At 37.3% G+C, this 22,888-nt stretch overlaps 2 protein-coding genes and 1 long non-coding RNA gene across 3 annotated transcripts; 1 reads left to right on the plus strand and 2 right to left on the minus strand.

Moving 5' to 3' along the window:
* Window positions 1–382: 382 nt before the first annotated feature.
* Window positions 383–7,237, plus strand: nono (non-POU domain containing, octamer-binding). The gene is made up of 10 exons (XM_006632833.3): window positions 383–529; window positions 1,345–1,487; window positions 1,577–1,773; window positions 2,019–2,320; window positions 3,385–3,480; window positions 3,834–4,030; window positions 4,343–4,530; window positions 5,176–5,206; window positions 5,315–5,406; window positions 6,576–7,237. The coding sequence occupies exons 2-10, from the start codon at window positions 1,346–1,348 to the stop codon at window positions 6,696–6,698; spliced, it is 1,368 nt and encodes a 455-aa protein (XP_006632896.1). The 5' UTR covers window positions 383–529; window position 1,345; the 3' UTR covers window positions 6,699–7,237.
* Window positions 7,238–8,000: 763 nt separating this feature from the next.
* LOC107077874 (uncharacterized) lies at window positions 8,001–11,139 on the minus strand. Its single transcript, XR_011190261.1, has 5 exons — window positions 10,702–11,139; window positions 9,848–9,919; window positions 9,177–9,358; window positions 8,753–8,874; window positions 8,001–8,542 (listed from the first exon to the last, which is right to left on the minus strand). It is a non-coding gene; the product is annotated as an uncharacterized lncRNA (long non-coding RNA).
* Window positions 11,140–12,210: 1,071 nt separating this feature from the next.
* LOC102683593 (uncharacterized) lies at window positions 12,211–20,130 on the minus strand. The gene is made up of 6 exons (XM_006632834.3): window positions 20,043–20,130; window positions 19,008–19,217; window positions 18,167–18,265; window positions 14,804–14,874; window positions 14,369–14,499; window positions 12,211–12,982 (listed from the first exon to the last, which is right to left on the minus strand). The coding sequence occupies exons 2-6, from the start codon at window positions 19,192–19,194 to the stop codon at window positions 12,748–12,750; spliced, it is 723 nt and encodes a 240-aa protein (XP_006632897.1). The 5' UTR covers window positions 19,195–19,217; window positions 20,043–20,130; the 3' UTR covers window positions 12,211–12,747.
* Between the last annotated feature and the right edge of the window lie 2,758 nt (window positions 20,131–22,888).

Consider the following 22,888-nt stretch of genomic DNA (forward strand, 5'->3'; position numbering starts at 1 on the left):
TATTTTGTAGAAGGTTACGCCATAACTAATCAAGTGTGTTTAGTATATTTGTGTTATGACTCCTTAAAAACGCTAAAACTAAGTTTAGTGAAAACAATACTCTTAGGACAGCAACCACCGAGAAAGCCCAAGGTCTCTTTTTCTCAAACAAGCTTGAGATAAACTTCCGGACAGGTTTCATCCAATCAAATGGCCGTCTGAATGTTTAAAAAAACGGCTTTCCGCCAATGGCATCTCTAAAGGGGCGGTCATATTATTTACTGTCTTGAATGACACAAATATACCCAATCGAAACGCGTCATAGTAATGATTGACGTCCATAGTTACCAATCAGATAACCTCCTCGAACTCCGTGAGCCAATCACGAGAAGAGAATCGCTTGGTTTTTCTTCACTGCTGGTTCAGTTCTACCGAAGGAAAGGGGCACGCGTTTCTTTCTTTACTGTTTGCTGTTGTGTAGGCCGGTTGGTTCGATTACTTTCACTACATTTCTACCATAGGAAGATATTTGTGTTAATTACGCGGTAAGGTAAGTCGTAACGGTGTGTGTTGAGCAAATTCCATTAGAATTTGCGGATTCGATTCGGTGGAGTACAAAAGGAAATACCGTGCTGCGTAGGGGGTTGTAGGGGCAAGCTGTGAATGTTAAATCGAGCTTAGGTTTGTGCGTTTTAAAAGGAAATTATATGTGCTTTCCGATTGCGAGTAAAATCGGATGTCAGGGTTCTCTGATGGTAGTTTTCCACACGAAATGATGCGCGGGGATGTTTCGAAATGTAGCTACCTGCTCGTGTGTATCTGAAGCAACAGTGAACCCTGTGTATTTTTTTTGTGGCGCTTTGACGGTATACATATCCAATGAAGTTTCCAACAAAAGCACTTTCTGGTATTGAAAAACGGTGTTATGCTCCCATACCTTATTTCTTTTAGAACAAATGGAGGTTTAAAGCATAGGTAGAAATATATTGTTTTTCACTGCCAATACACCGGAAGAAGTACCTTTGTTCTTATTTCACCTTACGATAAGATAAAACTTTATTGATTCCGAAGGGAAATTGAGGCGCGCCTTAGCGCGCCTTACAAAAATCTCAAATCTCAAAGCTTGGTCTGCGTTTGATTACTATAGTTACACGCGTGTCTGGCAGAATCCGTTGTGTCCTGTTTCTCCTGTATTTTGGGATGGCTTTCAGAAGGACCCCTTGTAACGGTAGGTCAACACAATATTCGCCTTGGAATGGTTTGCCAGACTGCGGGATAACACGCTTGTGCATGCCGAAAACAAAAGTGATTTCCTGCGAGTAGAAATTAACCTTTTTTTGGTGTGTTTTTTTTTCCTCCTCGAAGGATGCAGGGCAACAGGGGTTCCCGTCCTGACCAGCAGAATCACGGACCGCCGAGACACCAGCATTGGCACGAGCACCAGAAACAGGGAGCGAACGCCAACAGCAATGGACAGCATGCGGAGAGCAGCGAGCAGCACAGTACAAGTCAGGATTTCTTGTATGGATTCAACCTGGAAATGGCCCTTTGTCGGAAGTCTTTAACTTGCTAATCTTTTCCTTTTGCACCCTTTTAGACTCTGCCTTGACGATTGATATCCAGAACTTCAGGAAGCCCGGCGAGAAGAAGGTGTATACCCAGCGTAGCAGACTGTTTGTTGGAAATCTGCCTGTCGGTGTGACCGAAGAGGATGTGGAGAAGCTGTTTTCGAAGTATGGGAAACCATCTGAGATCTTCATAAACAAAGAACGGAGCTTTGGCTTTATAAGACTGGTGGGTAGATACTGAAATTCGCCTTGCGAATTCAAAATGGTGTGGAATTCAAAATCGAGTTGCCTGATATTTCTTTGTGTTTTTCACTTATTTACTTTTATTAGCTTTTTAGTTTTGACTGGGAGAAATACCAGCCTAGAAGGCATCAGTAGTAACTTTGGGCAACCCTTTTAGTGGTATTCTAAAGGAATCTTAGCTTTAAACTTATATTAAGGCTGCTCTTTTTCTCCGCCTTGTGTGTGCAGGAAACCCGGACGTTGGCTGAGATCGCTAAAGCAGAGCTCGACGACACTCCATTCAGGGGAAGGCAGCTGCGAGTTCGGTTTGCCACCCACGGTGCCGCGCTCACGGTCAGAAACCTGCCTCAGTTCATTTCGAACGAGCTCCTGGAGGAGGCTTTCTCCATCTTCGGCCAGGTAGAGAGGGCCGTTGTCATAGTCGATGACCGGGGGAGGCCTACTGGAAAAGGGATTGTGGAATTTACAGCCAAGCCGGCTGCAAGGAAGGCTCTGGACAGATGTGCAGATGGAGCATTTCTGCTGACAGCGTAAGTCATTTTCTTTCCCTTTTCAGCTATTTTGTGGCTCAAATTTCAGGTGACTGCCCACAGACATTCGACTAGCTCTTAAATCCCCGTAATTGTATGTAGTTTTGATTTGGTAGGATGTAATGAGAGGACTTGGAAGCAGCGACAGAGGCATAAGAATGTGTTTTAAAAAGTAACTTTCATGTCTTTTGTTTCCATATACTGTACTTCCAGTTTGGAAAGAAAAGCATCCCAGTGTTCCGACGTTGAAACGACTAGGAAGTTTTGCCCCTCCAGCATATGGCTCCCATCCCCTTTTTTAATTGTAGTGCAGACCAGCAGAAACAAAATTTACCCTCAGCGTGGTGTTTTAGAGTTGAGGTGTTGTGCTGAAATGCCAGAGTCAGTAGCTAGTGGGTTTTAGACACAGGCTTCAAAGGTCATTGGGGCCTGTAGAGAGTGTTATGTTATGTGAAATAGTTGCCTGCAAATTGCAAAGCTGAAAACAAAGCAAATATGTTGGGTAAAATGATTGCAAAAAATACCTTTTTCTAAAGTTTTCACTCTAGATTTAATATCAAATTTGGATGAGTCCCCGATTCAGTTTGGCGAAGTGTTGCAGAGCGCTGGGGATATTACAACCCTGTTATCAAGTGTAGAGAAATAGTGGGAACACGCAGTGAACTGAAATAGGCTAGGAAATGGATACAATAGAGGCTAAATGCTAAGGAGCCAAGCTACATAGACCTGTACCTGTTAGAAAAATCAACCAGAAACCTCACAGTAAGTGAGTGCAAGACTCCAAGACAATTATGTGATATCTTGTGCATATGACCTAGTGGGGATTTTGTCTGTTGAATTCTCAGCACACAGCTTAAGTGTTGTTTTGGAGACTCTTGCTACCCTTGAAAAAAATGAATATGAACTTCAAACAAAAACAACAAGATGCAATAGTTCTGTAGTCTCTGTATTTTTAATTGCCAGAATGGAATTGACTTATGATGTGCTAGTATGATAAGCCCCTTGATGTTTGAAAGAAAGTTGTTTTGGACTGTCAAAGCAGGCTTTGAATTATCTTTGATTAGGTTTCCAAGACCTGTGACAGTGGAACCAATGGAGCAGTGTGATGATGACGAAGGTCTGCCAGAAAAAACGATAAATAAAAATCAGAATTTTCACAAGTGAGTAAATGGTTTTGACTATGAATTGCTTAGCTCGATTTATACCTATAGTGTACAGTGTAGTCAAGAACACAAAATAGGCCTTAATATCGATAGAATAGGGTAGCCAAAGGTACGTCCTAAACGTGTTTGGTCTTGAATTGAGACGTTGATTATATTTTGTGAATTTGTTTGCGTTAACTAACATACAATTCCTTGGAGTGCAAGATAGTAGCAGAAATCCTGAAGTTTTATTTTAAAAAGCATGATGGTCCTTTGCAAGCTTTGTGTAGTTTTCTAAAAAAGAGCAAAAGGGTTATCTGATATTTCTGTTCTGCGCCATGTCCTTAATTTGTGCATCCATCGTTTTCCAGGGAGCGAGAGCAGCCACCAAGATTTGCCCAGCCTGGGACATTTGAATACGAGTATGCAATGCGGTGGAAGGCTCTGATTGACATGGAGAAGCAGCAGAACGATCAGGTGGAAAGGAACATCAAAGATGCCAGGGAAAAGCTGGAGGCCGAGATGGAAGCTGCTCGACACGAACATCAGGTCATGCTGATGAGACAAGGTAAGCCATGGGATGCTGCTGCACGTTTTTTTTTTGCTGCTTTGCCTTTTTGAGTTTTTAAAGGGGTCTTATACCTGGATGTTATGTGTGATTGCATTGTGTTTGTGTTGTAAGCTTTTTGCTGCACATGCATCTGGACATTCGTAACGGATTGCCCTTTCTTTAAGTGGCTTCCCCATGTTGGGTGATTTCCCAGACAGATTAGTTTTTTTTTTGCACTTGGGCATTCAGAACACATGCTTGTCTTAAGGGGAAAGAAAATGAAAGGACCCACAATTCCATATCTTCCGTCTTCCACTCTGTCGCGAACAGACCTAATGAGACGCCAGGAAGAGTTGAGGAGAATGGAGGAGCTCCATAACCAAGAGCTCCAGAAGCGCAAGCAGATGGAACTGCGACAGGAGGAGGAGCGGCGCCGGAGGGAGGAGGAGATGAGGATGCAGCAGGAGGAGATGATGAGGAGACAGCAGGAAGGCTTTAAGGGGAATTTTCCTGAAAATGTGAGTCTTTGACTTTTGATCAGCTAGCAGGCTGTATACAAGCATCACCTCCTAGAAATCATTTTTTCATTTGTTGAAATTTGAGCCATAGCAGATTGACTACAGATGACAGGAGGCCCATCAGCCAGTATTGCTCGTACTGGAAACCGACCTGCCATATTTGAAATCTCCTTGTAATCCACCTAGTAAGGTACTTTTAGAGAAACCAGATGTATGGATAGGGTCTGTTTCATATCAGTATTCCAACACACAATGCATTAGTCCAGAGAGCTAAGTTTGCCGTGAAGCTTTAGTCCTACATCTTCCTGTCCTTGCCAGGTGTAGACGCTATATATTGAAGATGAAAACTGGAGCATTACACATGCAGACAAATTACTTTTAAGGTCTAGACGATTGCAGTTTCACTTTTGGAACTGACAAAAAGATGAAGGCTTATTTTAGACACAAGATGCTAGTGATGGATTTGTTCAAATTTATTTCAATAACATGTATGCTATGGTATAGATCAGGTTGTATAGATCTCTAAAACATCTCAAGAGCTGTAAGTAATTGGTACATTTGTCCAGAGGAGAACAAAATATCTTTTTAAACTGATATTTAATAGTTTAATGTCCTTTTAACCAATATTGTACTTTCATTTTATAGAGAGAACAAGAGATGAGAATGCATATGGGAGGTATGTATCACATTTACTCCAAAACCTTTTAAAGTTTTTATTTCTTCTACTCTCTAGTATCTGTTGCAAAAGTCCTAACTTTTTAATTCTTTTTTTTTTTTTTTTTAGGGCAGGCCATGAGCATGAACAGAAATTTAATGGGTGGGGGTGTTGTGCCACCTGGAGCTGGGAGCATTCCTCCAGAAGGAGCGCCTCTAATGGTAATGTCAGAATAACTTTCGATCCCAGGTCTATATAGGACTTGCATTTACCATTTACTCAAGGAATGCCTTGTAAATCCGTATTCTTGAATATAGGCGCTTCCCGGGATATGTAAAAGCTCCACTTATGGAAATTTGACTTTACATCTAGTCGCTATGTCTTACTCAAATTTGAGTAAATGTTCATGACTTCATATGTAAGTGAAAATGTCTTATAGCCACTTAGCGTTTTAGTAAATTGAACTATTTAATGCATGAGATTTTGTTTTTATTCCTACAGCCTATTTAATCCACAGTTTATCATACATTACATTTCAAAATGGTGTATTCACTGTAATACAAAAATGTTTATTTAAGCTATGCAATGCATAGAATGGGATTCTGCTGCCATCTGTGTAAAATGGTAAAAGTAATATTTGACTTGCGGAACAGTTTCTGAAACCAAGGACAGCCTGTGTAGGTACATGCATACTGGCTCCCAGTTTGGACAGTCCACTGTGAGCGGCTTTGCTGTCCCATACTGACCTGGCTCTTAGGTTGCTTAGGTAGCCAGTGGATTGCAGACCTCATGCATTTTCTGTGATAAATCCAGCAATTTAAAAAAATAAAGAACATGGCTATATTGTTTCAACACCGGCCCCACTTGGGAGAAAATGTGTAGACATGTCCACCTGTTGATCCATTCATCTTTCAGCAGAGTTAGTACTGATTAAGAGAGCAGCAGTGCATCGCTTGCTAATGTCACTGCAAGCCTGCAAGTTCCTTGAAAACATGCGAGAGACTAATTCCAGCTCAGCCTGTTGTGCATGGAATCTTCATAAATGTCCAGACATGAATCAACAAAAATGTTTTATTGATTTTAGGTATTCAAAATAGGTTTATTTGCAATGTGATTGGTGAGATGCAATTTAAGATTGCCTTCCAATGGTGAACTAAACATAATTGACTTGGTAAAAGCCTTGGAGGTTTTAACAAATCTTAAATTGCTTGCTGGTGAAATTCATAATGGCTTTTTTTTTCTAGTTATATTAGATATGCTAATATGACTGCTGACTTTATACACTTACTTCAAGCCTTTGTTTGATGTTTCAACTAACTGTTCCCTTTTTTCCCCCTCCTCACACCTCCTCTGCTGTGACTGGGATGTAATCCCATGAAAATTCCTTCAGCACAATGAGCGCTTCCCAATGGATGCAGCTGGGAACAGTGCCATGCCTGGCACTCCAGGCATTTTTCCTCGAGGAGCTCCGGGTGCAGCTGATTATGGTCCAAACAAACGTCGGAAATATTGAGGACTGGACAGAATTGCTGTGACAACTTTTTGTATTTAGTTTTTTTATAGATTTTTTTTTTTAAGTGTGGGTGTATCATACCTGCGGTGCATCACTTTGCATTTATTAAGTTTTCTACAGTCTTCTGGGAGTTTTCCTTTTTTAATTTTTTATATACTGGAATATGTTGTCTGGTGTACGGGTTTGCTGCAAAATATCGGTAAACCTCAAATTTGTAATACAACAGGTATGGACTACAAATTCATTAATTTTTCACTTGGTTTATTTTTTATTTTAATAAAACATGCTATGGAGTAGATCAGGGTTTGTAGGTTGTTCAGATCTCTAAGGCTGCATATCAGGAGTTGAGACCTAAATTTGTCCAGTCAATCCAGTAGTGAGTTGCATTAGCCCAGGAACTAAGGTTTGATACAGACTTTCCAGCACCAGAGCAAACCCACCCTTATGTAGATTGATATACATGTATTTTCCTGTCGGTTTACTGTAAAATTTGTTGTCCATTGCATTTTTTAAATGAATTAAAACACCTTCCCAATGTCTCTTGCCTTGTTCTACTTGTGATTTTTTTTTGAAGAGATGGCATGATCTTTTGATATATTTGACATCTTGATATTTTTGATTGAATCTTCTAGTAATCATACTGGAATATTTTTAATGTTGGATCTCCTTTAGATTGTACATTTCAAGCCCTAATCCTGGAGAGCTCAAGATTTAAAAGTCTAAAAAGTGTGATCACCAGCTATCTGGCATTTATCTGGCATTTAATCTTGGATTTTCTTTCCAGGAAGTAGTTCTGTAATATTGGTGGGTTAAGGCACAGTATATTGTTCTGTCAGTAGATGGTGCTAGGGTGTAATTTCAAATCCATTTTGTAGAAAATAACTTCCCATTATAAGAAAGCTCCATTGTGAAAACATATGGTGTAGCCAGTCCATCACAGACAAATGTCAGGGGTAATGTACAAATGCAAAATTTAGTCTATAGATAGTGGGAGAAAGCTGGAATACCTGGACATAACCTATGCAAACTTCATTGTAGAAACAAATGTTTGATCAAAGAACTGAGACAAACGATGTAACTGTGAACATTACATTTTACAGAAAAAGTATGGAGGGAAATCTTTGCCCTGGAACTTTTTCATTATTCCTAGGATATCATAAGTAATGTTCTACAGTATAGGTCTTAGAGCAGATAATTTGGACATCATGCATATTTATAAATATTTCTTCACAGTCCTTTGTACACTTCCAAGAATAAGAATTAAAGATTTTCATTTCCTAGTCTCGTGTGAATGGAGACAAATTTTTTAAAAAAACTTTTCTTTATTTTGATTAGCTCACAGTTGAAGTTCATCTGATCTTGTCCATGTTTTTACTTTACAAAGAAAGTTTAAAAACAAAACACTTAAAAATACAAGGCACCCCAGGACCACAAGCTGTAAATGATGTGAGAAAGCAAGTGAAGTCTTTTGTGCAGCAGAGCGAGAGGAACAAACTATTACCTCTTCAAGCCTAGTCATTTGAAGTAATTGAGTAATTGATATGATGTTCTTGGACCACTGAGCAAATAACCTTCAAAGTGCGATGAATGAGTGGCTTCCCAGGAAACATTTATGTTCTGTTTTGTCATGAGGGACATGACTTTGAAGGACTATTATCTAGATCACTGCTGGGACCAAATAATACTGAGCAAAGTTGGTCTTCCACATCTTCTAGTCTTTAACGCCAATTTAGGTTTTGCAGCAGGATCTATGACGAGGTGGTGTTTTTGGAATGTCTTCTATAGTGTTTAAAACCGGTTCATTGGGAACTGTTCTTTTTTCCATTATTGCTTCCAAAATGCATCTGAAAAATAAATAGTCTTAAACTAGCATTCTACATACGTTCCTGTATGATGTATCATGTTGAAGACACCAGGCTGATCAACACTAACTTTTATAAAAAAGTTATTCTTTTAAGCTAATTACGCCCACTAAGTTCCTCTGTGATAGAAAATTTCCAAAATTACAAGTGGTTTAGTTACAGTAACAATGAGTATAAAAATAGTTTTCTCACCTGACTGACTCTTCAACATGTCTGTTTTCTTTAACTGATATTTCCTTCCATGCAATGCATTGAAGACTGTTGGATAGATCTGCTACGTCTTTGCTGGTCATGACTCGATTTGTCAAGTCACACTGCATGGAAAGGAAAATAAAAGCAAATGCTTTAATAGGCTCATTTTTCTGTTGGGTTTAATAGTTATGTCTTTGTCCTTATGCCAAAAGTTTGTTTTGCAGCCTGAGCTTAAAATATTTCTAAAATATGTTGTAAAATATAATGTTTTAAAGGTAAATTATTGTACTTTTGATTAAAAAATAATTTAAAGATTAAAATAACTTGTACTTTTAATCATGGTCATGGAATTAGAAATGAGTTCTTTTAGTACAATTATCAAAACATTAAATATAGTAAAAGATAATGTGATAAAATCGATTACCTTATTTCCCAGTAGAATGCAAGGAAGTGAATGTCCATCTTTGGTTGGTATTTCGGTGTCTACTGCTTGTTTAAGTAATTTGCAGTATTTGAAGGATTTGTCATTGGTTAGATCAAACATCAAAATACAACCATCTGCATCTTTGTAAAAGGCTCTTGTCATAGGTAAGGTGTCCTCTTGCCCTAAATTATGGAAAACGGTAACAATAATACAGTTACTTGAAAAATTGCACTGGGTGCTGATGTTATCTGAATCACATGAGGTTTTTTTCTTTTTAGTTGTAATTACTTGGAATTATGTTGAAGCTGTATCTGATTCAGTAGATCAAGATTAAAAAACAAAAACTCTTTTTCTCAGTCCTATAACATAACTTCTCAGCTTCCATATCATGAGCAGCAATATTTACATTACGTTTTTACCCCAGTTTTAATTATTCCACAAAATAGTCTAAAAGGCATAGCAAAGGGATAAAAAATGAAAATGAGATGGTTTCATTGTTCATTGGATCCATATTCATAGCATTTTATCTAGAGGTATTAAATCATAAAAAAACAGTTGATTAATGACAAGCAGTACACATTTTTAAAATAATATGAATGCTAATTCATTAAAAACTTTAATTTTTAAACAAAATTCTTTCCATAATATGTAAATAAAGGTAATGATTATACCTTGTATGTCCCAGAACTGCAGTCTTATTATCTGATCATCAGACCATTCCATTGTTTTCATGGCAAAATCAACTAGGAAAATTGAAATAGGAAGAGATGAACCTTTGGCATTCTGCTTAAAACAGTACTTCACTAACAAAATTAAATGTGTGCTTACAATGTTTAAACATAAATAATCATAAATGTTGCAAATGTGAGAAGGCCTTTTGACTTGTTTGGTAGTTTAATAACAAAATGAATTTATAATTTCATCCTTTTTTGAATGAACATAGAACAGCTGTGGAATGTAGCATTTCGTAGCTGAGCATGGCTTCCTGCAGCTCAGAATCTTATGCTCCACTGACTGTATTAAGGTTGTTCTACTTAATTTGCCACAATCCCTGTTTTTGTACCATAAGAAAATTTAAATTGTAGACTAGAGTTCAATAGTTGATATTGATGAGGAAGAACAACAAGCCTAAAGCAGATACCTGCAGTACACCACTGCTTATTTTCTGTTCAATTAGAGGAAGTAGCCACTTAAGATTATCAAGTTTCTTGTTCGTGCCCGATCTATATACATAAATTACATGAGATTCCTATACTGTTAAGAATGAACCTTTTATGTGGCTTAAAACCTTCTGAATATCTCAATACATCATGTTGTATGCTTAAGCATTATGCACTGAAAGAACTCAAGACAATATCTTCCCTTTCTAAATCCATGTTGGATGTCTCTTTTGTAAACTTAAAATATTGTTTCCATATCTTTACCTGTTAATTCAGTCATTCAGAATTAAGGCCCTACATTTAAAAAAATACATTTTGAAATAGCTAGAAATGTCTCAATTAAATGATACTAAAATGGCACATACCTCCAATGGTGACCTTGTAGCCTTCCTTAAAATGTCCACTGACATACTGCTGAACAAATGAAGTTTTGCCAACTTGTGATCTGCCAAGAACAATCACCTTCAACAAGTGATCCAGAGGCATTCTGAAAGTTGATTAACCGTCGTCACCCAGTAGATAATGTTAAGGTTCTTCATATTTTGCTTTGAAAAACACAATTAAAAGCTGCTCATGGATGCAGTGTTCTATGAAAACTTCCAACAGAAAAAAGAACAAATAATGAACTAGTGATGATTCCAAAGGTCACACACTCTTACTGTCACTGTAGGGTTTGGTCTTTGGAGAAAACTGTTTGAGCACTTCCTCTGTTAACAATAAAATTGAAACATTATCTTTACAGTTTGGGTCATAATCATTCTTAAACAGGTCTGCAGTCTATCTAGCAGTCCCTTTTGCACCTGCATGCTGCAAAAAAAAGTGAACTGAAAAACGATCTTTAAGTGCAAGTGTATTTAGAGAAGAGTAATGCACGTCACAGAGATGGTGCTTCCTTTTTTTGGTTAGAACAGAAGATATAAACTTACAGGTGGGTGGGGGGTTGGGCATATGTTTTACCCAGACATGGCTTGGTAGCAGGGAGACATAGTGGCACTGTCGTTGGCATTACTGCATTGCAGTGCTGGAGCCCTATGTTCAGAACCCAAGCTGGTATCTGTGTGGAGTTTGTATGTTCTCCACGTGTTTGGGTTTCTGCCTGGTGCACTGGTTTCCTCCAACAGTCCAAAGACACTAACTGGGGGTTAACTGGCTTTGGGTAAACATTGGGCCCCCGGTGTGAGTATGTGCGTGTCTGTGCCCGTGTATGTTCTGTGATGGACTTGCGTCCTATCGTGTCCCATCCAGGGTGTAGGCCTTGTGCCCATTGTTTGCCGGAATAGGCTCCAGCTCTCCTGTGACCCTGTATTGGGTCAGAATATGGATGGATGGTGGTCTTGTTAGTGGCTTTGCATTCTCGAGTGCCCAACCTAGACTATCTGAAAACTTTCAGTGAATAGTAAAGGGTGAGATACAGCAATTCACTACACATGATTTTAATGGCTCTTAAAACACTATAGTTTAAAAAAATACCTCAAGATCTAGTAATGAACCAACATAATAAAAGTACACATTATAAATAGAGTAAAAAAAGAGAATTAAGAAAATAATGACATAATGAAGAGCTCTTTTCTTCTCTCACATGGATTAAAAGTGTGCTAAGATACATTTGGGATAATGACTCCAATGAAGTATTCCACAGGAATGGACAGTGATTTCTGGAGATCAGTATTACCACAGCATGAGTGAGTTTCAACTTTGAGTGTGCCTTGCTGAATTACTCATTCAGAAACTGAACATGGCTTTCAAAAATAAGGAAATTCACTCATTATTTTTACTTAGGAAAAACAGAAACTTTTGATGCAGCCTATGTTAATTTGCTTATAGCCCAACAGTATACAGAAAATATTTCAACACATGACGACGACTATAGAACATGTTGTCAGAAGCATTTTTTATTACTTAAAAAATGTTATTTACAGCAAGAGTAACATTTCAAACAATATTTTTAAATCTTATAAGATGACCTAGTGCTGAATCTTCATTGTTTTGAACTCTCAGTCAATTCCCTGAGGTGTTACCGAGAACATTGGTTATCAACTCCATAAACACAAAACAAAATTCTGCTGACCCCTTACTTGGCATGTCAAAGATTTTAAAAGACTGTTTATTCATTTAATAATGACTTTAAGAGTCCATTAACCTCAAAGACAATTATATGACTAAAGTCACATATATAAACAGTTGAGGTAATGACTTCAGCATTTGGACACCTAAGGCATTCCTTCTTTAAAAAAAAATTACCAAGCAAGAAAGTTATTGGTTTCTCTCAAACCCTCCTCTGTGTATTTCACAATAACTTTTCAATGAATTTCAACAACTTCTCTGAAATTCATATCGAAATCCGTGGAAAGGTTTCTAGTTTTATTTATTTGACATTACAGTAAGGACGTTTGACCTTTGCCTGCTGCTTCTCACGCAGGCTTAACTCTCTTAGCACCTTGCTCGTAGTCATCTTTTGTCAGCCTGTAGCCCCAGTGCTGGAGGGTCTGCCTGACCACGGGCGAGACGGTGGTGTTGTCGAAGCTGCAGCCAGAGCGCACCACCTTCGTAATGAGGTTGTTCCTCCAGCGTCCCTTCACTCCTGCACACCTCTCCCACCTCCCGATCTGCCTGTCGTCATCAGCTGTGCGTCGGCCCTGGTAAAACCTGCGCCGGAGAAGATCGACACTTCAGAACTGGGGTGTTCAACCAAGGTGGGCTCAAAGACTGTCCCCCTCTGTGGGGAGGACCCCGCAGGGGGGGAACACTTTACTCTGTGTAGAAATGGTCAAATTTGAAATGATTCTAAAGCAGGCAGAACAAAACAGAAAACAAAAGAGCAACTCCAAATGCTCTTGTGAGGCAACTGATGCTTACGCATCATTTTTACTAATAACAAATATCTGGATATGTGTTTTTGAGTGAATACGCAAGCTTTCTGTGAGAAAATATGTTTCAGTAAAAGTTTCCCGTCTTCCATCTCAGAAATATTGCCAGACTTATGTCTTATGTTGCTGACAGTAGCAGAAAAGCTGGTGAACCAATCTGTCTGTTGTAGAACTGAATACTGCAATGTCCTACTCACCGGGATATCTAAAAAACTAAAACCTAAATAAACCCCAATGTGATCTCATTTGGAAGCCAGAATCCTGACCAGGTCAAGTGCAAGCAATCACATTACGCCTGTCTTGGAGTCCTTGCACTGGCTTCTGATCAGGTTTTCAGTCGACTTCAAAATTCTCATGGTCACCCACAAGGCACTACATGGCTCGGTACCTCAGGATCTGTCTAACTTATTAGCTGTCTTTCCAACCTCGCAGCCTTTGTCTGACTCTGGTCCTTCTATATGTCCCTCAAGTTTTATATTCTATGGGTGACAGGGTCTTCTTTTGCTACACCCCAAAGCTGACCATGTATCTTCTGCTGCACCTCTAACTGCTCATGTTCATTTTAGGCCTCTTTTGTAATTTGTCATCCTTATAATTTTTTTCCACCAACTGTAAACTGCTTTGAGATGCTACTTTTGAAGGTGCTATATAAAATAAAGTTTATTAGTGTTATTAAAGTTGAAGTATCTTTGGTTGGACTTATAGTTTTTCTTGGGAAACATCTTGTGTCTGTATTATTCTTTGTAGTCATACACTACCACAGGCAACCAGCAGATGTCTGTAGTAGTTTGCTGACTGTACAATCTGCGGAGGCATAAAGCCAAACAGTTCACTAGATAATTGTGGCACCCTTTACCGATTAAGTAGGCCTGATATCTAGGTCAGAACTGATCTTGAATCGATTTATGCTTGTTTGTACCATTTAACAGCAATTACATTTTTAATAGATGATTCATAGTGTTTCTTATTACAACTTGTCCAGTATATCAGCAGCATAATAGCCACCTTTCAAAATTCTTTTAAAGCCCAGCAAACTAAAAAATGTAGTCAGGAAATTAGTTAATACATTGCTACTATTAAAGCAGAACTTCTTTCTATTTATGTATGTAGTGAGTCCAGAGTCCAAATGATCTTCTGAAGCCCAGCAACACGAGTTTCTCTGTACCTGCAGTACCACTGAAACCAACCATAGGGGTCCTGAGGAACAATCCACCCACTGCTTTCCCACATCTCCAGACTGCCTCCGCACTTCACTTTATAGGTGTTCACATTCTCCCTGTAGGTTGGCGAGGCCACCTGCAAATATCCATTATTATAATTACTTGCAGTGCAAGAGCAGACATGCAACACTGAGGAACAATAATTGCCTACCGTGACTGATCAGACAATTAGTGGTTTTATAGCGGAGCGCTTTGATGAAATTTGTGCATTGTGATGTTATTTTGTAAAACTAAGCTACAAAATTAAATAAATCAGGGACATAAAAATCTATGGCCTCATCAGTGTCTATTGTTAAACATTATGTAGGAAACTGCCTTCTATCCTGAAATGAAATATGACACCTGGCATAAAGTGGAATAAATATTTTGTAATATGGTACCTGCTTTGGAATATCAAGACCTTCTAGCCAGTCCACAGGTAACTCCTTCCAGACATCTTTATAGCTTTGTTCTGAATAAATAAATGAACAAATGAATAAAGATATAAGTAAGCAAGCAAAGCAATGTAGAGAAATGAATCGCATGCACCAGAACACTGTTCCTTCATCTTCTAAACATAATACATGAATAAAAACAGCAGGGTGAGATAACGCAAGGGTGTAAATGAATGTCTCAGGAAAGGGCCCAGAATTTGATGTCTCAGTAATGATTCTTTTCTGTACAATAAAGTGTCAGTTGTCTTAAAATCTGCTAAACTGAGCAGCAATCTATGAGAAAAACTGAGACTCCATAAAACTAATAAAACAGGACACACGTTTAACCTAAGGTCACTGTTTAATACCAAACTGCCTGTCTAAACTCTACAGCTATTTCATACGGGCTAAAAAATAATTAATTATTATTTTAATAATCACTTAATGGATTAAAATGCAACCTATGAAAAAAAAAAACACTTATAAATAAAATTTCTGAATTGAATGATTTGAATAGTTACAAGAACATGATATCATGACCCAGAGATAGCTTTTTAATTAAAAGAATATCAAGTTGAAGTTTTAAAACACTGTGTTAGAGACCTGAGTCATAATGAAGGTGTGATATTATTAGGATGCAATTTAATCAAGGGTCAGGTTTTTCTGCCCCTTCTAAGGAAGTTATTATTACCTTGAGGTTAATTCTATAATTAGGGGCAGAGACCAGGACAAAAAGCAGTTAGAAGATGACTAAATCTATTTAGTTTTTAATAGATACCATATTATATTTTAATAACCTTGGCATAACTTTCTTAAATGAAGGTAAGTAAAACTCGGGGGAAAAACAGGCAAGTATGTGGTAACCTTTATTTTTTAAAGCTTACTAATAAATATTTGTCATGCTTAGATAACACAATAATACATCACTGTAAACTGCATAGAGAAAAGTGGAAGTACACTTGGAACTGAGAACAGTAATGACAAATTATTAGAATTAAACTGTTTCAAATTAAATTTTCAGTTTCTCATAAATCCTCTCTCATATAATATCTCACAGCCACCAGTGGTGTTTTAAAGAACAGTATTTACATTTGTCTTTTGTTAGATGATTGTGACAAAAACCACAGATAATGCTTGTGCAACACCTTGCATTTTGCTGGATTACACACAGCCTTCTTCAGTTTCTTTGCACAGTGCAAGATGTCTACATATGAAAGATATTTAACAACTAACAAATAAATCAAATGTAAGTGTGACATGGTTCTATATTGCTCTATACGTCAGAATGTAGATCAGATGGCAGGAAAATTGTTTTAGGATGTACTGCAAGATTGTCAGATTATTTCCTTGTAGGCAAATATATTAATGCAATCTCACACATCAATAGCTATCTACAAGCAAGACACATTGTATAATTCTTATAAAATATAGATAAATCACACTAATTTAAGGCACACAAATTAAATTTCAATTAGCACACATTTGTAATACCAGGCTTCCATTTTTAAAATGTCAGTCACCATTCTGTTAACTTAATTAATTTGTAGCAGATGACACATTTTTAAAGTTAAAGCACATAATATGGACTTGTCAAGTCTTCAGGTTTGTAACCAGTAATTATTTTGCTCTTAACTATACAGCACTTTACTTACACACATATAGCATGACGTGCACTTGTCAAATTGTTCCAAAGTGATCAGAATCTAGTTGCATAAAGGGTATTGTACTGGAAAAATCAAAAAGCTATATGTAATACATATAAATATAATACTATAGTGTAAAGGAACAAGTAATAGGTTTATTCCATGCTGAAAAGAGAAGAAAGAAAACACCTGAAGAAGGATCCACACCTGAAACGTTGTGTTTTCTTTCTTCTCTTTTCAGCATGGAGTAAACCTATTACTTGTTCCTTTGCAGCCTATGCATGCTGACACAGCTACCCACCTGAAATACTATACTGTATATATTTTATTGTATACAATGGATATATAAAACCTTAATCACAATGGGCCTCATGTTTTCCTGTAAGCAATACTCTTGATCCAAACTGAATGTCTCAAATAAACTGCAATATTCTAATTAGTCATTTCAATTCAGAAACAACTACAGACCCATTTATGAAAATAAATTATAGGTTTTCAGCTGGCATTGGTGTCACACCAATCATACATCACTGTAAAGCTCCATAAAAACACAGTTTTTTTTTTAACCACAGAAAATTCTAATCCACAATTTTACTTTCTTTCCAGACTTCAATTCTGGGGAAAAGATTGCCCATTTTGTGTGGTGACTGAATTGAGACTCTCCTTACAGCTCCACCCGGGTGAAAGTTGCATGCATTTGTAATGCTATTTATTGAGAATTTTTCAGAGGAACAGAAAAGATGAAATGAGCACAAGGAACTGAATGTGGGAAGAAAATCATAAGGCAGTAACTGTACATAAAAACTACAGAATAGCTAATTTCTTTCGAGATGTGAAACGCATAACCTTTGTGCATACACCTGATCCTAATTACATGACTGCCTTTCAAGTCATGCATTTAATCACTGTAAAGTTAAATTATATGTGATTTTAATAGGATATAATGGAAGTGGGAGTCAAGGTCTCCTACCTCTAATGAGAGGGACTGTCTCCTGAGCATCAACAGAGTAACTAGGATGGGACTCAATGCAGACGTGTTTGACAGTATAGATGGACCGATGGAGAATATCTGATATCATGAATGTCTCAGAGTGAGAGCAAAGCTCCCCTTTGAATCCAAGAAAGCGATCAAAGAATCAAAGAGTCAAAAGAAATACAGTTAAACAAATGTACTGTAGGTACAATTTGAAGCACAGGGCTTTCTGGGCCAGAAAAGTCACTCAGCTTTGAAGCTATCCCACATTATGTTCCTTTATGTTCCTTTATGATTATGCTCCTTGGTTTGCATCAGCATCAGAATTTTCTGAATTTATTCAGTCCAAACAAAGTCCTGCTGACAAATACCATAGGTGAACAATATATTTATGGGTACAGCAGGAAAAAAAAACAGAATTGAAGAACAGAAGTGACACAAAACTATTTTCTGAGTAGGCTGTTATAACGAATGTGGGGTCACTTTTACCTCTTTGAAATTATTTATCTCAAACAATTAATTCCGTACAAACATTAAAGTACTGTTGTCACCTTATGAAGGAAATATACACTACATAAATACTTTGCATAAAACAAAGGTAAGCCCTGGTGTTATTAAGAGTGGTTTAATAACAATTGCTCAATTCCAAATTAATATAGTAACAGGAACGAAGATTAAATTATATCACTAAATATTTCAATATAGTATACTTACTGGTGATACTGGAGTAAATCGGTCTGAAATAGGTGCCTCCAAAACTACCAGCTTGGAGAACCTCCTTTGGGGTCATGTTTGGTCCAAAGGTAGGAAAATCTGGATTGCAAATAGAGATAATTCAAAATCTGAAATGTTCAGTATTTTAAAATAGTTCATGATAGGGGACAATGCAATATTCATTACATGTCAATGCCACAAAGCCCCAGAAAATGGTCTAAAATTACAGAAAACATTCATGTGTTTTATAGTTAAAATTAAATTCTAATTTTATCCTTACTCCTGGAGCCCTGGGTTTGATTCTGGCATTTGTATGTTCTCCCTGTGTTTGCATGGGTTTCCTAAAGGTCCTCTGGTTTGCTTCCGTACTCTGAAGACCTCCTGGTAGGTTTACAAGCTTCTGCCCTGCCTGTGCAATGTGTATCCGGCCTTAAACCCACTGCTTGCTGGGATAGAGTCCAGCTCTCCTGTGAACCTGAAGTGCTTAGAAAATGGATGAATGTAGCCCCTTTCACATTCAGCCATATTTTACATAAAGACTGGCACTGAATCTTAAGAGCTAAATGCTCTTTTCAGAAATTTTATTTTTCAGATTTTATCACTGAGGCTGTAGAACATACCTCCTTCAAAGGACAGTCCCATGTGATAATTTTGAGGTGTAAGTGAAGGTACGATTTAGGGGAAGGAACAAACCTATAAACCACCACTTCACAAATCACACGATTAAAGGTGTCTGATTTTTAGACTTTTCAACATTTCTGCCTCATTTGAAATAATCTTTATGGACGGCATTACGAACCACTGCGACTTGAAAGGAAAAAAAAAGTCAAGTCAATTTTACCTTTAAACACTAATTGTCCTTTATTATTTTTCTCTGGAAGGAGGGCGTTGCTGGAGCACCCCCTGGCTTCGGTTTCTGTTTTTTTCTGCTTCTTACAGTTCTGCGTCTCAGGTTTGTCCTCGGACCGGTTTTTCCGCTTCCGTGCGTCGCTCCTCTTTGTCCGTTCCGTAGATGTGGACTTAATCATTTTAAGTGCTGTTTGCCTGCTAACTACAAATAAGCCAATCAAAGATTATTATACTATGATTATGCAGCTACTCGTATGTATTCATACACGCAAATGCGTATACGCATAAGTACGTTTTGACAACAAATGCTGTCTCACAATGTGAGAGGAGTGAATTCATTGTAGCACATCTTTTTACAATTAGGATAATAGTAAAAAAAAAATATCAATGGAATACTCAAGGTTTTTTCTGTTGATTAGATCTAGAGAGGAACCTTTTGGGATACTTCCACACCACCACTTCGACGCAAATTCACAAAAATAAGGTGAAGGAAATGAAAATGAATACACAAATACACATTTTCATTGTTACACATTTCCTTTTTCGTTTTTTTTTCTCACAGACTTTCTCCACCTTTGAAGGTGGCTTTTTTACGAGGAATGTAAAAAATCGTCTATACGAAGAACAGGCATCGCGCGCTGCCGCATCTTAACGCGTGTAGGGGAAAAAATAGCTATTATTTTACGTTGCAGTAGAAAATGATAACTGCATAAAATTCGTTTCACGATTTAAACTACTATATATCATTCGCATTTAAAATGCATGTAGATTAAGGTCATTTTCACCGTCATAAACACTTCCCATGGTGGGTTTGAGGTTAATAAAGCACCAAAAGTTGTATAATGCATCACTGCACATGCAACAAAACGCGTCGGACGTACTTTTCAAGAAAAGAAAGGACATGTTGAGGATAGTTACAGCTGCAGAGCTGTACCGAAATACAATACATTTTGGTGTATTCAGTATATTTATAGAAACAGTGTGCTTGCAGTTGAGCGTTTAAAAAAACTTAGTTTAGAATACCTACCTAAGTCAGCTTTGATTCATTCATTACAGCTTGTTACAAAACAAGACATGTCACATGACTTAAGACTCGGTTATACAAACAGGGTGGAGTTAAAGCTGCCCAACAAAATCACGGGTCTGTGTTCTCAGTACGGTACCGGTTGTGGCTGTACAGGTTGGGAAATGTGGAAGTTTTCTTCATTCAGAATATCCCTTCTTTCACTTCAGGTTTAAACCGGACAAAGAGAATAGTAAACAATACTATTTTGTCTTTGCAGGATTTGCATTCTAATTTTAAGTATACTTTAGCATTCTGCTCAGCGAAAGAGTTATCGCCTTTACAAACGAAAATCAGTTTCCAGAAAATGAGCATCTGCAATAATATTAGCAGTACAAGCAATAGGTTTAAGGTTTTAATTCAACATCCATTTAAAGGAAACATTGATTTTTATCGGAGTATAGACAGTTTGAATATTTTCTTATTGTTCATCCAAAGGATGTACCAAAGCAATAATGAACCAAACTTGAACAACTGAATCAATATATTCTGTACAGTATATCATATTGTAAGCATCTAGAGACCATGCTTACTATATCACATACAATTTCTAATTATATTACTATACAAAGTTCATGACTCCTGAGCCTTTTGTTTCTTTTTATTTGAGAGCTTGAGAATCACATCAATCAAGCTGAGTCAAGAATACACTTGATTTGAATTGGGACTTGGCTGCTGAAAATTGAGACTAGACTTCTTGCTTAATAAAAATCCAAAATGAAAAGTAAATCTTTTTACCCCAACCCTCGCTCAGCTTTAGCTATGAGCACTTTCATAAATGGATATGATCAACATCTTTAACAAGACTCCGAAAGTGACCTACTATTGAGGTGGCACTTAATTTATTTTATTTTAATCTTCTTAATAAAATTAATTGTGCTGTTAGTTGCTTTTAGTTGAAGAACGTGACACCTTTGCAATAAGAACTGGCCAAAACTCACAAGGTTTTTTGTAACTGTTGGAAATTTTTGTATTAATACACAAAACAAAATTTCAGTTATTTACATTAAACAACATTAACATTAAGCATTTATTAACATTTAACATGTAATAATGAGAGCTGTCTATTTGAGCAATCAAGTTCAAATCCACAAATGCGTATCTCCTTTTCTCAGTTTGAAATGCATTTCCTTTTAGTTTTCACTTGTGTCCTCTGGTTCATGTTTCACTGTTGAATATGAAGATGTTGATTGGGTTGACATTGCCTGTTCCCTTCTACTGGATCCTTGAATCATGTCCTCTCATTGTCTTCTCTTCAAAATATTCATTTCCTTTAGCCTGTCAGTGTTAGACATTGCTTTGAACACAGGAAAATATCTGGTTGCTCTTCTTTGGATTAACTATAATATACAGACCATAAAAAAACATGATTTTAAAGCATTAAAGCATTTGCATTTGCCACAAATTTACAAAATAATCATCAGGAAATCAGAAAATTGCAGCAGGAACTCTGCCATTTCATTGAAAAGAGATGATAGGTAAAGTCTTTAGATTGATTGACACAAAAGGGTATTTTACTGTGAAAGCCAAAAACTAACCTGAAGAAATGTAATTTGTACAGTACATACAGTACTGTATGCCACACATGCTTTGCAGCAGGTTGCAGGTGCTGTCTTGTGGGATTCTGAGTCCGTTTATCACTTGCAGAGCCTTCAGGAGCATGTGTCTGCTCAGTGGTTTTTATAGCCATGGATGCTACATGCCATTCTAGCTCATCCCACAAGAGTCCGAGGGGGCTCAAATCTGTTGAGTAGATTTTCATCTTGCAAAATAGCCATTGTTACTTAAGTAACCTGAGGATGTGGTCCTGCTCTAATATCAGATCAGGATTAGCTCACAGGAGGGACAGCAAGTGTCCCAGACCTTATTGAATGAAGTTCAATGAAGTGAAGTCTCAATTGGTCACTATCAGTGGGGATCTGTAGCTGCTACAGTATATACTCCTGCTCGGACTGTTACTCCTGCTGAATAGTTATATGGAATTTGCCTTGAAGTCACTTGATGTTCTTAAGGCTTTATCACTTACAGAAACTAGACAAACTCTTCATTATTTCCTTTCAATTTTATATCTCATGATTTTTTTCTATTTTATTTTTGGATGGGATGGGGATGGGGATAGCATATGAGATTCTTTGTAAATCTCTTAACCATGATCCACAAAATGTTATTTGTTGAAAAATCCATCTGCCAACAACGAGACTCTGTTCTTGAGCTGCTGTCCACAAGTTACCAAATGCAAATACAAAATAACTTTTGTTAATAAACTGACAGAATTGGATTTTCGAAAAGGGGGGAAATAAGAACTGAGCATTACACAAGGATTGAGTTAGCTAAATAATTCAAGATATTTCAAATGATTTAAAAATGGATTTTATACAGTTTATTTCAAAACTAATAATATGGTGACCCAAATCAGCCTCTAGATATCCTTATTTTAAACATCAGGATAACAGTGTTAATGTTTTTTTGGGTTCTCCATTTACCTAAGGAAAGAAATTTTGTTTCTTTTTACATGCTGAAGGAAAACCTATTTGATCAGTTTGAGAAAGAATTGCAGCAAGAGTGTTCCTTTGGATTTTGGCATCTTTTCAGCCAAGCCAAGATTAAATCTTTAGCCATCTGTGAACTGCCATGGCGAAAAAATAGAATACATCTAAAAGCAGGTGCAGCATGTTCAGTGCTGACAAATTTTTTCCTTAAACCTAGAAGTCATAGTTCCCCACAAGTGAAAATGGAGCTCTACTTTCAGAACGGCGTTCATTACAGAATCATCAGTGGAAATGCAGTGGAAATCATCATGGGAAATGTTT

The sequence above is a fragment of the Lepisosteus oculatus genome, chromosome 8, assembly GCF_040954835.1.
Source record: "Lepisosteus oculatus isolate fLepOcu1 chromosome 8, fLepOcu1.hap2, whole genome shotgun sequence".
NCBI lineage: Eukaryota > Metazoa > Chordata > Actinopteri > Semionotiformes > Lepisosteidae > Lepisosteus > Lepisosteus oculatus.